This window comes from Hemiscyllium ocellatum, chromosome 25, assembly GCF_020745735.1.
Source record: "Hemiscyllium ocellatum isolate sHemOce1 chromosome 25, sHemOce1.pat.X.cur, whole genome shotgun sequence".
NCBI classification, from domain to species: domain Eukaryota; kingdom Metazoa; phylum Chordata; class Chondrichthyes; order Orectolobiformes; family Hemiscylliidae; genus Hemiscyllium; species Hemiscyllium ocellatum.
The window spans coordinates 3,976,067-3,990,580 of record NC_083425.1 but is presented as its reverse complement, the minus strand read 5'-3'; the positions used below and the strand labels follow the sequence as shown (position 1 = coordinate 3,990,580).

The window sequence follows — 14,514 nt, the reverse complement described above, 5'->3', positions numbered from 1 at the left end:
TGTGAGGGTCAGTGTGGGTGTGGGGGTCAGTGTGGATGTGAGGGTCAGTGTGGTGTGGGTTAAAGCACACTGGGTCAGTGTGGGTGTGGGGGTCAGTGTGGATGTGAGGGTCAGTGTGGATGTGAGGGTCAGTGTGGGTGTGGGGGTCAGTGTGGATGTGAGGGTCAGTGTGGATGTGAGGGTCAGTGTGGGTGTGGGGGTCAGTGTGGGTGTGAGGGTCAGTGTGGATGTGAGGGTCAGTGTGGTGTGGGTTAAAGCACACTGGGTCAGTGTGGGTGTGGGGGTCAGTGTGGATGTGAGGGTCAGTGTGGATGTGAGGGTCAGTGTGGGTGTGGGGGTCAGTGTGGGTGTGAGGGTCAGTGTGGTGTGGGTTAAAGCACACTGGGTCGGTGGTAAATGTATTGGCATGGATTGAGAATTAGTTAGCAGACAGGAAAGACAGAGTCGCAATAAATGGGTCCTTTGCAGAGTGGAAGGTAATAAGAAGCTGGGTACCACAGGGATCCGTGCTCGGGCCCCATCTATTCCCGGGATGTATCAATGATTTGGGTGAGGGAAACAAATGCTATATTTCCCAAGTTTGCTGACAACACAAAAAGCTGGGAGAGAGTTTCCAGGAAATGCACATAAAGGAACTTCAAGGCGATTTGGAGATGTTGAGTGAGTGGGCAGTGCAGTATAATGTGAGAAGTCACTCCGCACCAGGTTATAGTCCAACAGGTTTATTTGAAATCACAAGCAGTCGGAGCACTGCCCCTCCATCAGGTGAAGGCTGAAGCCGACCCTTCACCTAATGAAGAGGCAGCGCTCCAAAAGCTTGTAATTTCAAATGAACCTGTTGGACCATAACCTGGTGCAGTGACTGCTCACATTAAAGTGCATTGGACTATAACCTGGTGTTATGTGACTTCTGACTTTGTCCACCCCAGTCCAACACCAGCAGCTCCAAATCAGTGTAACGTGGATAAATGTGAAGTTGTCTACAGGCAGTCCCCAGGTTGGAAAGGGTTTTGTTCTTGAGTCTGTCTGCAAGTTAATTTGTGTGTAAGTGGGAACACAGTATTGAACAGTATAAAATAGCCGTTGGTAAGTATTGGAAATGTTTGTAAATTGGGGACCTCCTGCCCCGTACTTGGGCAGGAAAACAGAGCAGCAGAGTATTATGTAAATGGATGAGACTGGGAAATGTCGATCCACACAGAGACCTGGGAGTACACTGTTCCCTGGAAACGAGTGTGCAGGGACAGCAAACAGAGACATAGACAAATGCTGGCCTTCATCACCAGCGGCCCCTGTGTACAGGAGCAGGAACTCTCACTGCAGCTGAACAGACCTTTGGTGAGACCACACTCCGAAATGTTGGGTCTGCTTACCAAAGAAAAGAGATACTTGTCATAGAGAGGGAGCAGCAAAGGTGCACAGACTGACTCCTGGGATGGTGCATGAGGAGAGATTGGGTTAGCTGGGCCGCAATTCACAGAACATTTCAAACAATGAGAGGGGATTGCATTGTAACATAAAACTCCGACAGGGCTGTACAGACCGGATTCAGGATGATGATCCCCCAGTCTCGGGGATCCAGTAAAAAAAGTCACTGTCTCAAGATACGGAGTAGACCATTTCGAACTGAGTTGAGGAGAAATTCCTTCACTCAGATAGTGGTGAACCTGGAAACTTTTCTGTCAGAGAAGGCTCTCAGATCAAGGATCAGCTAAGATCATGTTGAACAGTGGAGCAGGCTCGATGGGCTGAATGGCCTACTGCTCCTATTTTTGATATTTCTGTAGTTCTGTTTACATTCTACCAAACAGCCAGCACAGTTTGGATGACCGAATGGTCTCTTCCTGTGCTGTAAGATTCTATGCTGTGAACCTGTCTTTGAGCGATTTCCATGATTACGTTCCTATCCTCACTGACACACACACACACACTCTGTGGTAAAAATGGATTTTGGAATTTATAGCAAGAATAGCCAAGAGGAAATAGGCCCGTTCAGAGACTGTTAATACCTTATATAACTCACACTTTTTAAAAACTGCAACATTAATATCTCTTTGGAACTTATACCTCAGTTAGAATAGAGAGGCTCTCTGTCACTTAGTGAGTGATAACTGGTATAAATGTCAAAACATTACAGATTTTATAATGCACACAAAGCACATTATACGAAGCCACATTTATCACCTCACAAAGTTGCAAAATGGTTTGGAAAATATTTTACTTAAAAGATGAGATGTTGCATTCCCCTGCTGACATTATCCCCTCCCATGGTCATGAGCAAGCTGGTTGTTTTTACTTCCCTACAGCCTGATTAATGTAAAGTGCCGGAGGTTTTATGAAGGGGATTTCTTTTTGAAGATAAATAAATTAAACCATGACAATGTCACGGGTATACACTGAGTGTGTGTGTGTCACGGGTATACACGGAGTGTGTGTGTGTCACGGGTATACACGGAGTGTGTGTGTGTCACGGGTATACACGGAGTGTGTGTGTGTCACGGGAATACACGGAGTGTGTGTGTGTCACGGTGCTGTTCCACACTCACAGATATTACACTCCGATAATCACATTTCCTGATTCACCCAACACACATTTACACATCCACAGGACTACCCCCACCCACACTGACCCACACCCACACCCACACCCCCACCCACCCCCCCACCCACACTGACCCACACCCACACTGACCCCCACCCCCACCCACACTGACCCACACCCACACTGACCCACACCCACACCACACTGACCCACACCCCCACCGACCCACACCCACACCACACTGACCCCCACCCCCACCGACCCCCACCCACACTGACCCACACCCACACTGACCCACACCCACACCACACTGACCCACACCCCCACCGACCCACACCCACACCACACTGACCCCCACCCACACCGACCCCCACCCACACTGACCCCCACCCACACCGACCCCCACCCACACCACACTGACCCGCACCCACACCCCCACCCACACTGACCCCCACCCACACCGACCCCCACCCACACCACACTGACCCGCACCCACACCATACTGACCCCCACCCACACCACAATGACACACACCCACACCGACCCCCACCCACGCCACACTGACCCGCACCCACACCATACTGACCCCCACCCACACCACACTGACCCGCACCCACACCATACTGACCCCCACCCACACCACAATGACACACACCCACACCACACTGACCCCCACCCACACCGACCCCCACCCACACCATACTGACCCACACCCACACCACACTGACCCGCACCCACACCACACTGACCCACACCCACACTGACCCCCACCCACACCGACCCCCACCCACACTGACCCCCACCCACACCAACCCACACCCACACCACACTGACCCACCCCCACACCCACACCGACCCCCACTCCCACCAACAACGACCCCCACCCATACCCACACTGACCCCACCCCCACCCACATTGACCCCCACCCATACCCACACTGACCCCCACCCACACCCACACTGACCGCCACCCCCAACCACATTGACCCCCATCCACACCCACACTGACCCCCACCCACACCCACACCGACCGCCACACCCACCCACATTGACCCCCACCCACACTGACACCGGCCCCCGCCCACACCCTCACCAACGCCCACCCACAGCGACCCCACCCACACCCACACCGACCCCCACCCACACTGACCCCCACCCACACCAACCGACACCCCCACCCACACCGACAGCCACCCCCACCCACAACGACCCCCACCCACACCCACACTGACCCGCACCCACACCCACACCGACCGCCACCCCAACCACATTGACCCCACCCCCACCCACATTGACCCCCACCCATACCCACACAGACCCCCACCCACACCCACACTGACCGCCACCCCCAACCACATTGACCCCCACCCACACCCACTCTGACTCCCACCCACACCCACACCGACCGCCACCCCCAACCACATTGACCCCCACCCACACCGACACCGGCCCCCGCCCACACCCTCACCAACGCCCACCCACAGCGACCCCACCCACACCCACACTGACCCCCACCCACACCCACACTGACCCACACCCATACCCACACTGACCCACACCCATACCCACACCACACTGACCCACACCCACACCACACTGACCCATACCCACACTGACCCACACCCATACCCACACTGACTCGCACCCACACCACACTGACCCCCACCCACACCCACACCACACTGACACCCACAAGCACACCACACTGACCCCCACGCCCACACCCACACCACACGGACCCCCACACCATACTGACACCCACACCCACACTGACCCCCACCCCCACACTACCCTGACCCCCACACCCACACTGACCCCACACCCACACCACACGGACCCCCACACCATACTGACACCCACACCCACACCACACGGACCCCCACACCACACTGACGCCCACACCCACACCAACATCTCACTGTTATGTAAATACTGAAACGTAGAGGACCCAGCACCGATCCTTGTGGCACTCCACTGGTCACAGGCCTCCAGTCTGAAAGTAATTCTCCACCACCACCCTCTTACCGACAAGGCAATTGTGTCTCCAACTGGCCATCTCCCCTGGGTCCCCCGTGATCTAACCTTGCTAACAAACCTACTCAGTGGGACATTGCCAATCTCCTGACTGAGGTCCGCACAGACAATGTCTACCACTCAGCCTTAGCCCATCTTCATTGTCCCCTCTTCAAATAACTCAAGACTCAATGGGCTGAATGGCCTTTGTTGTAGATCTTTGTGACCGATGAGAGCCGAGTATAAAGAGCGGAGGATTAATCTTTCCCCTGAAGATTGTACAGGAAAAGAGAAATCAGACAGCATGACGTTCCAGAATATTCCGTGTCCATGGGTTTTCGTTTTGCAGTGCTGTGATGTAGAAAGTGCACCAACAATGGGCTACCTGCCAGCTCATGTGGTTTTTTATTGATGGGAATTGTGGGACTCCAGGGAGAACTCCCCGATACATTCCATAACAGGGGGGTATTTTACATCTGGCCAGAGACAAACTGCAGGAGGCTGGGGGAACTCAGCAAGGCAGGCAGCATCAGGAGGGACAGGCAGGAGGCTAGGGAAACACAGCAAGGCAGGCAGCATCAGGAGGGACAGGCAGGAGGCTGGGGGAACACAGCAAGGCAGGCAGCGTCAGGAGGGACAGGCAGGAGGCTAGGGGAACACAGCAAGGCAGGCAGCGTTAGGAGGGACAGGCAGGAGGGTGGGGGGACACAGCAAGGCAGGCAGCATCAGGAGGGACAGGCAGGAGGCTGGGGGCACACAGCAAGGCAGGCAGCGTTAGGAGGGACAGGCAGGAGGGTGGGGGGACACAGCAAGGCAGGCAGCATCAGGAGGGACAGGCAGGAGACTGGGGGAACACAGCAAGGCAGGCAGCATCAGGAGGGGGAGAAGGCAACGTTTCAGATGTAATGATTTGGAGATGCCGGTGTTGGACTGGGGTGTACAAAGTTAAAAATCACACAACACCAGGTTATAGTCCGACAGGTTTAATTGGAAGCACTAGCTTTCAGAGCACTGCTCCTTCATTCACAACCACCTGATGAAGGAGCGTCGCTCCGAAAGCTAGTGCTTCCAATTAAACCTGTCGGACTATAACCTGGTGTTGTGTGATTTTTAACTTTCAGATGTAACCCTTCTCTCGGACTGGGATCGGGGTGAGGGTGGTCAGTCAGCAGGTTATACGACAATGAATCCTTCCCCTATGACATCCTGAGCACACAGGAGGCATGTAGTGATCCGATCAGTTTTTATACAATAATTAAATCCTACTGAAAGCTCTTTGAACCTGAGCATCAACCACCAACTCACCAGGTCAATCATTCCCTGATCCACGCCATGATAGCAACAGGAGGCATTGTATCATCAAGTCACCTTTAACCAGGCCCTGAAAAGCTCAACCTTTGGACAGCAGACAGAGCTGACACTGACCCCTGTTAACCTTGGACTGTACGGAGACCAGCCCAACCTAACAATGTCACACAGTGCTCTTGGGTCGTAGTAAGTGTTGCTTGAGCTCCTGGTGGAGACAGATGTCACATTTACGCCTTCAGACATTTCTCATCAGACCTGACTAGCTCATGTTAATTGTACCTGTCGTTATTAAAATGTTTTTAATTCCTTCCCGGGATGTGGGTGTGTCTGGCTCCGCCAGCATTTATTGTCCATCCCTAACTACCCAGAGGGCAGCGCAGAGTCAACCACAATCCTGTGGGCCTAGAGTCTCATGTAGGCCAGAGAAGGTCAGGGTGGGGGTTTCCTTCCCTACGTTAGTGAACCAGATGGGTTTTTCTGAAAATTAATTCACTGTTATCATTAAACCCTTGATTCAACATATTTATTGAATTTAAAGTCCACTGTTTACCCTCTCATGGGATTTGAACCCATAACAGCACTGGGTCGAGAGAATACCAGACTACCAATAATACCACGAGGCCATTGTCTAATGAGCTGAAAAAGGGGCCCAGCCCGAAATGTCGATTCTCCTGCTCCTCAGACGCTGCCTGACCTGCTGTGCTTTTCCAGCACCACACTAATCTAGACTTTGATCTCCAGCATCTGCAGCCCTCACTATCTCCCTATTGCCTCATGAGGTAACACCTGTCCCTCTTCTCAGTAAGACTCTCTTTGTAGTCTATTGTCCACTGCTGAGAAATGATAGAGAAGGGAAGATCAGGGGCTGCATGGTACCCAATCGACAGCACAACCAGACAATACAACACTCCCCAAAATCCCTCACTAACATGCACCAAAACAATGTCACCGTCAAAGTGGATTCATCGATATTGAGACTCTCTCTCTGTCTCTCTCTGTCTCTCTCTCAACAGGGCTCACTCAGCATCAGAAGTGAATTCCGTCTCCCAAAAGCTGACTGCTGTCTCTCAGTCCCCATTTCCAAAACAGTTGACCAGTACTTGGCTGGCTCTCAGTGGGGAACCGGTCAGAGGACAGCAGGATCGAGACCCACTGCAGGGGCTTGAGTAGAACACTGAGGTAGTTCTCCAGTGGGTTGGGGACTCTCAGCTGTTCTGTCAGTGCCAGCGGGTATTATACAGAGAGTCAGACTGTCCTCCCCATCCGGCCAGATAGGGGAGTTCTCGCTGGAGTCCCACACTTCGTATCAATAATAAAAAACACATTAGCTGGCAGGTAGCCCATTGATGGGATCTTGCTGTGTGCAATTGTTGGTGCACTTTCTACATCACAACACTGCAAAACGAAAACCCATGGACACGGAGTATTCTGGAACGTCATGCTGTCTGATTTCTCCTCTCCCGTACACCAACCCACCCTGGGTCCCCCATTCCCTCAATCCTCAACTCAGCTCCGAATTCCAATTCTTCCAAACACAGAGTTCAGTCCACATTCGACGTGGATATTGTTGCATTTTTGCCACCTGCACCGTATCTTTACCCACCAGCAGCTGTTTAACAGCTTCGAGGGGTTTACAATATGATTCTGAACTCATAGGCTGATATTGCTTAATGTGAGTCCCAGTCATAGCAACATGAAATGCACGTACATCCCATAATATTCATCACCACATACATCACTCCACAGATGGAGGGGAAAACTCATCTATCACACTTAGAACTTCACTCGTCATTCATTTATTCAGAGCAACAGAGTTTAGTGTTCGAATTAACTTAAACATTCTACAATGAGAGAAAGATAAACTGATTAATTACTAAATTTTCACCAGCTTATTAAAATATCAAAGCCCGCTTCGACTCTCTCTTTCACTCATTCTCAGAAATGTGGGCATGAACAGCTCTTCTCTACTGACACTGGCTACAATGAGCTGGCCTCCTACCCCTTCAGAGGGTAGTTCTGCATTGGCCAGTGGGTGTGGAACTGAACTAGAAAAGTAGCCCAGGCTCGGGAGAGCAGATCCTCTCCCTCTGAATGAATGTAGTGGTTGATACAGACTAGATTACTGAGAACAGCTGCTCGTCTCATTCCAACGGTCTGTGCTCGGGTGTGACTGTGGGTGCTGTTTGATTATTAACGAGGCAGGAACGTACAGATCGTGTCTGCTTGTCGGGTAACATCCCATTTTGCTGGATACTCGGTGTTTCAGCCCTTCCTAATCAGAGTTCATGCTTCCTTTATCCACTTGTGGGATGTGGACATCACTGGCTGGGACCAGCATTTCCTGCCCATCCCTCGTTGCCCCTTGAGAGGGTAGGGGTGAGCTGCCTTCCTGAACCCCTGCAGTCCATGTGCTGTGGGTTGACCCAAAATGCCCCGAGGGAGGGAATCCAAGGATCCTGACCCAGTGACTGTGAAAGAACGGCGATATATTTCCAAGTCAGGATGGTGAGGGGCTTGGGGTGGACCTTACAGAGGGTGGTTTTCCCATGTATCTGCTGCCCTTGTCCTTCCAGATGGAAGTGGCTGGGGGTTTGGAAGGTGCTGTCCGAGAATCTTTGTTGAGTTTCTACATCTTGTAGATAAAACACCTTGAACTTTCCTCTGTCTTTCCTCACCTAAGTATACTATTGTGCCATTCTAAGCTTTCGATTCCCTTCTCCCCCTTGGACATATCCAGACATCCCTTAAATATATCAGCACGTTTCACCTCATCCGCTCCCCTGGGAGTCAGTTGTACACCCCTTTTGTTCTATTCCATTGTGATCTCTCAGATATTTGAGAGTGTTCTATAAAGCCATCCTTCTCAAGAAAGTGTGAGTTGCTCTGTGTGTGTCTGTGCCTTCTTTACTGAGTACCCTTGGAAAACCCCACCGTGGCACATTTCTTGATGAAATGTCAGAAGTATATAAAACATGTACTCATAAATATTCATTCAGCATGTCTACCTGCCATTCAAGCCATTTAATTTCGGTGTTGAGAGAAAAGTAATTAAAGGAGGAAAATTTCTCTGAGGCTGGGGAGCGATCTCAAGTGAATTTTGATTTTTTTTGCAGATTATCAAAGGTCAACATGGACAGTGTTCAAATAAAAGCAAGAAGGGAAAACAAAGCATTACTCGGCATTATTCCACCCTCTCCTGTTTCTAGGCACTGCCTGAGATCACTGGGAGAGCCCACAGTTCAGGGAGAGAGAGAGGGTGTAGGGAGAATTGCTCTCTGTCACTGACCTTCCTTCCAGCCGTGTTAATGCGCAGAGGGCTGAGAAACGGGTCAAAGATCATGTGACTGGTCTCAATGTTGATTGGAGACTGTCTCTTTCCAACTGAGCACAGGTTCCAGGCGGAATTTACCAATCCCCAAAACGAAGGAACTGTTGGGAGAGAAATTCAAAATGAGAATTAAGACAATTCAATCATGTCTGCTCCTGGTTAAATTGGCAGAGTCTGTCGGTCTCAGCTCTTTCAACGAATGATCCAATTAAGCCTCAGAAACCCTGACTGGCTTTTGTTTCAAGTCTTTACCCAAATCCCTTTTGAAAGTTCTGATTGAAACTGCGTGTAATCCCCTACAGCTCTTACAGTCAGATTAATCCAGAGCACAATTCACCTCTGTCCTTTTCTCAATATGTAATCTCCAAGTGATCTATGTGTGACCTATATGGAGGGCATAGATAATATCTTCTCTTAAATCTCGTTTTTTTAGTGGGCTGTTATTCTGAACACTTTATTTCTTCATTTTTCTAATTTATTACAATGATTTTATCCTTTTAAAGGTCTGTAATAATGGAATATTTCTTTATTCTTCCTAAGAATTTGTACCCAATATTCAGTACCTACCTTGGTACTTAGGTAGCACCGTAAGTGGCAACTTGTAAATTTTCCTGAAAACAGGAATTGCTGCAGATCACAGCAGGTCAGGAGAGAGAGAGAGAGAGAGCAAGCTAACGTTTCGAGGCCAGATGACTCCACATCAAAGCCGAGGGGAAGTGTGGGGGTTGGTGTTTGTGCAGTAGTGGATGGAGTGGGGGTGAGGGGGGTGGTGGTGAGGGTGTAGTGTGCTGGTGGGGAAAAGATGTTGACAGTTCATGATGAGAAGGTGCCAATGTTGGACTGGGGTGGACAAAGTTAAAAATCATGGTTCAGATTAAGTGATCGGAGTGTGAGAATGGCAGAACGATGGTGTGTCTAACAGCCAGACTGGAAAGGACAGACTGTCCCCCTGGGGTGGGGGAGTGGAAAGAGAGTGTAACTAGTAAAGCTAAAAGTAAGGGAGGAAATGGGACTTAGTTCACGATTAGAAGATGTTGAACTCAATGTTGAGCCCAGAAGGCTGTAAAGTGCCCGTCTGAAGATGAGATATTGTCCCTCCCATTTGGGCTGGAATTCCCTGCAGGGAATACTGCGGCACGCTGAGGTTAGACACATGGGGCATGTGAGCAGGACCGGCTATGGGAAGGTCAGGATTATCCTTGCTCACAGACCGTGGGTGATCCACAAAGCAGTCACCCAGTCTGTGGTTGGTCTCTCCAATGTAGAGTAGGCCACATTGGGTGCAGTGAATACAATCCACAGGATTGGAGGAGGTACAGGGGGGAATGTTGCCCTTGGGTGGTGAGCAGGGAGGAGGGGGACAGGCAGGTGTTGCACCTTCTGTGGTGACACGGGAAGGTGCCGTGGGAAGGGGAGATAGTCTTGGTGGTTGTGGAATGGAGTGGGATATCCCAGAGGGAGCGATCCCTGTGAAATACAGACCAGGGGGAGTGAGGGGAAGATGTGTTTGGTGGTGGTGTTCTGATGGAGGTGTCTGATATGGTGGAGACTGGTGGGATGGAAAGTGAGGACAAGGGGAAGGTGATCACCCTGGTGTGAGTGACGGGAAGGGGTGAGGGTGGAAGCAGGGGAGATGGGTCAGATGTAGTTGAGGGTCCTGTCAATCACACTTGGTGGGGGGGGGGGGGGGGGTGGGTGGGAGATCACGGTTATGGAGAGAGGAAGCTGTGTCAGCAGCGCTGTTCTGGAAGGTGGCATCATCTGAACAAGTACAATGTGGGTGAAGGAACCGGGAGAATGGGATGGAGTTCTTGCAGGACGTGGGGTGTGAAGAGCCCGTTGTGAAGGGAGCTTTGGGAGTCAGTGGCTTTGTCATGGATGGCATTGGGAAGTTTATCCCTGAAATGGAGACAAGAGAGGTCAAGGAAGGGAAGTGTTGAAAATGGACAAGGTGAAAGTTTAGAGGGATGGAAATTGGAGGCACACTGACACATTGTGAACCAACTCCATTTCTTTCCTTCCCTTTAGCTTGTTACATTCTGTTATCATGCCCTCTCTCCCAGCCCTTCATCCCAGGGGGACAGTCGGTTCTTTCAAGTCTGTCAGGTAGACACACCATTGTTCTGCTATTCTCACATTCCGATCACTTAATCTGAGCTATTAACATCCTTTCTCCACCTGCAACCTACATCCACCCCCCCATACTGCCCCCACCCTCCCACACACTGCCCCCACCCCCCCATATACTGCCCCCACCCTCCCACACACTGCCTCCACCATCCCCAAACCTATCGCTTAAATGGTGTCCCCTCTAGACTTCCCTTCATCCAGAGTCACCTAGACTTGATACGAGTTTGCGGTCTCTCCATGGATGACCCACTGGGATCTCCAGCATTTGTCGTTTTTACCACTCAATGCAGCATCTGCAGGAATCTGTTCCTGTGACTTATAAACTTTTCTCATTTGAGTACGTGTGACAATAAAGTGATCTATATGTATTCCACATGCCATATGAACGTAATCTGTGTGTAAGTGAATGAAACCTATGAGATTTTAGTCAATATGTGATTGATCTGTGATCTATATATAATCAGTATCTCTGATACATCCACGATCTCTGATTGGATAGATCAGAACCGGATGTCTCGCCAATGCTTCTCCAACACCAGCACCCCTGCAGTGGGTTTGGTTTGGGTCATGTTGGTTTTTCTCCCTGCACAGTTAACCCATTTTCTCTGTATCACAGCTAACATTAACTCCTGTTTGACATCTCTATCGCTCCTTCTCCACCATGAGCCCTCCCTTTCACTTTTGCTCAGGACATTGCCACCACCTGTGCCACACCCTCCTCCTCACTCAGTAAGAGCAACATCATTACCCCTAACCCATCAACATCATTAACCAACACCCTAACCCTAACCCTAACCCTAATCCTAACCCCTAACCCATCAACATCATTAACCATCACCCTAACCCTAACCCTAACCCTAACCATCACCCTAACTCTAACCCTAACCCTAACCATCACCCTAACCCTAACCCTAACCCTAACCCTAACCATCACCCTAACTCTAACCCTAACCCTAACCAGCACCCTAACCCTAACCCTAATCCTAACCCATCAACATCATTAACCATCACCCTAACCCTAACCCTAACGTTAACCCTAACCTATTAACGAGCATCCTAACCCTAACCCTAACCCTGACCCATTATTAACCCTAACCCTAACCCAAACCCATCAACATCATTAAGTCTAACCCTAACCCTAACCTTAACCCATAAACACCATTAACCCTAACCTTAACCCATCAACATCATTAACCCTAACCCTAACCCATCAACATCATTAACCCTAACCCTAACTTTAACCCTAACCCATAAATAGCATTAACCCTAACTTTAACCCTAACCCTACCTCTAACTCAAAACTATAAACACCATTAACCCTAACCCTAACCCTGCCTCTATCGCAGGTGAGCCCTCCCTTTTAGTTTTGTTCAGGACATTGTCACCACCTGTTCCACACCCTCCTCCTCAGTCAGTAACACAACCCTAACCCTAACCCATCAACATCATCAACCGTAAGCCAAACCCTAACACATAAACATCATTAACCCTAACCCTAACCTATAAACATCATTAACCCTAACCATTATCCTAACTCTAACCATAACCCTAAACCGAACCCATCAACTTTATTAACCCTAAACCAAACCCTAATCCAACCCATAAACATCATTAACCCTGAGCCTAACCCTAACCCTAACCCTAACCCTGACCCTGACACTAACCCTAACCCTGAGCCTAGCTCTAACCCTGACCCTAACCCTAACCCTAATGCTGTTCAGTTCTGAAGAGACATATTTCACCTGAGACATTAGCTCTGTTTCTCTCCCCACCTGCTGAGTTTCTCCATCTCTCTCTGGTTTTTAACTCAGTTTTCCATCCTCTGCAGTATTTCAGTTTGTTTTGACTCATCCTGAGCTGAGTGAGGTTCAATGAGAAGGTGTTTGGGAGCAGGGTTGGGGTACAATCTAAACTCTGGGGTGGATCACAGAGTGGAACTGCTCTTCAGATAAGAATACAACCACATTCAGGCAGCTGTCCAATAATCTTCAATCAGTGAATAAAAATATTCAAGAGGAGATTTTTGTTTATCATGTGGTGTTTCTGGTGCTATTCGGATTTCACCCAGACTCTCCTGGAGAGATTCAGCTTTAACCAGGCAAGTTCCAGAATGTTCTCACTGAATGCTGGAGATTATGTTTGTCTCAACTTCTGGACTGCCGGCCATAGGAATCTGAGGGATCGATATTGACTGCTGTGATCCGGTCTGGAGGCAATCCTGGATTCTGAGGCCAGTGGAAATGGTCAAGGAATTAACATTTTTCCAAGGAAAGGGAGGTGGTGATCTGGTGATATTATCACGAGAATATTAAATCAGGAAAGGCAGAACCCAGGAGAAATCTTCATCACTGCACATGGTGGAAGTGAAATCTAATACAAATCTTGAATTTAATCGAAAAGTGACTATGTTGGAAAACCCTACTGGTTCACTCTTGTCCTTTAGAGAAGGTTAACTACTGTCTTTATCTGACCTATACAGAAACCCTGACACAATGGGGGGGATTCTTTGCTGCTTTCTGGGCAATTAAAGATGGGTAATAAATGCTGACCCAGCCAGGGATACCCACACACTGGCAATTTAAAACATACTCAGCCCAGGGTCTTCTCAGACTAAATCTACTCAATCTTTTCAGACATAAAGGAGGCATAAACTGCCTGTTTTGTATTTGGGTCTGCTTTCCTGCCCTCGTTTATATTTTGTGAGATGGATGTTAATAATTAACACTGTTGCTGTTGTCAATGACGACTCCAGCAACATAAATATCACAGCACACTGTGTGACTGAGACTGTGTCCAGAATACAACTCTGGAAAAATCACAGCAAGATTGGCCCAACCTTGAAACCTGCTCCTTAGTGACTTATTGTATGTCTAGGTTCCTGCTTATCTTCACTAATAGCTCATTGGACAGACACAGTCAATGAAGTACAATGTCTCTGTATACTAGCTATGTATTATACACAGGCTAATACACAAGGTCCAGCACTCTACTAGTCAGGAGTGCTTGACTTATTCCTTGATTTATTTTATTTTTTTATTGATGGCCTCTTACTGAGGTATTTGTATCATCGATAGTCACAGGTGAGGTGCCGGAAGACTGGAGGTTGGCTAATGTGGTGCCACTGTTTAAGAAGGGCGGTAAGGACAAGCCAGGGAACTATAGACCGGTGAGCCTGACCTCGGTGGTGGGCAAG

The 14,514-nt window shown here is 49.4% G+C and overlaps 1 protein-coding gene across 1 annotated transcript in view; it reads right to left on the bottom strand.

Annotated features, from left to right (window-relative positions):
* The window catches only part of ca10a (carbonic anhydrase Xa), a 465,917-nt gene that overhangs the window by 304,364 nt on the left and 147,039 nt on the right, over positions 1-14,514 (bottom strand). Inside the window, exon 4 of the mRNA XM_060844783.1 lies at positions 9,150-9,292. Within this exon, the coding sequence (XP_060700766.1) occupies positions 9,150-9,292 (143 nt within the window). The remainder of the gene's footprint in view (positions 1-9,149; positions 9,293-14,514) is intronic.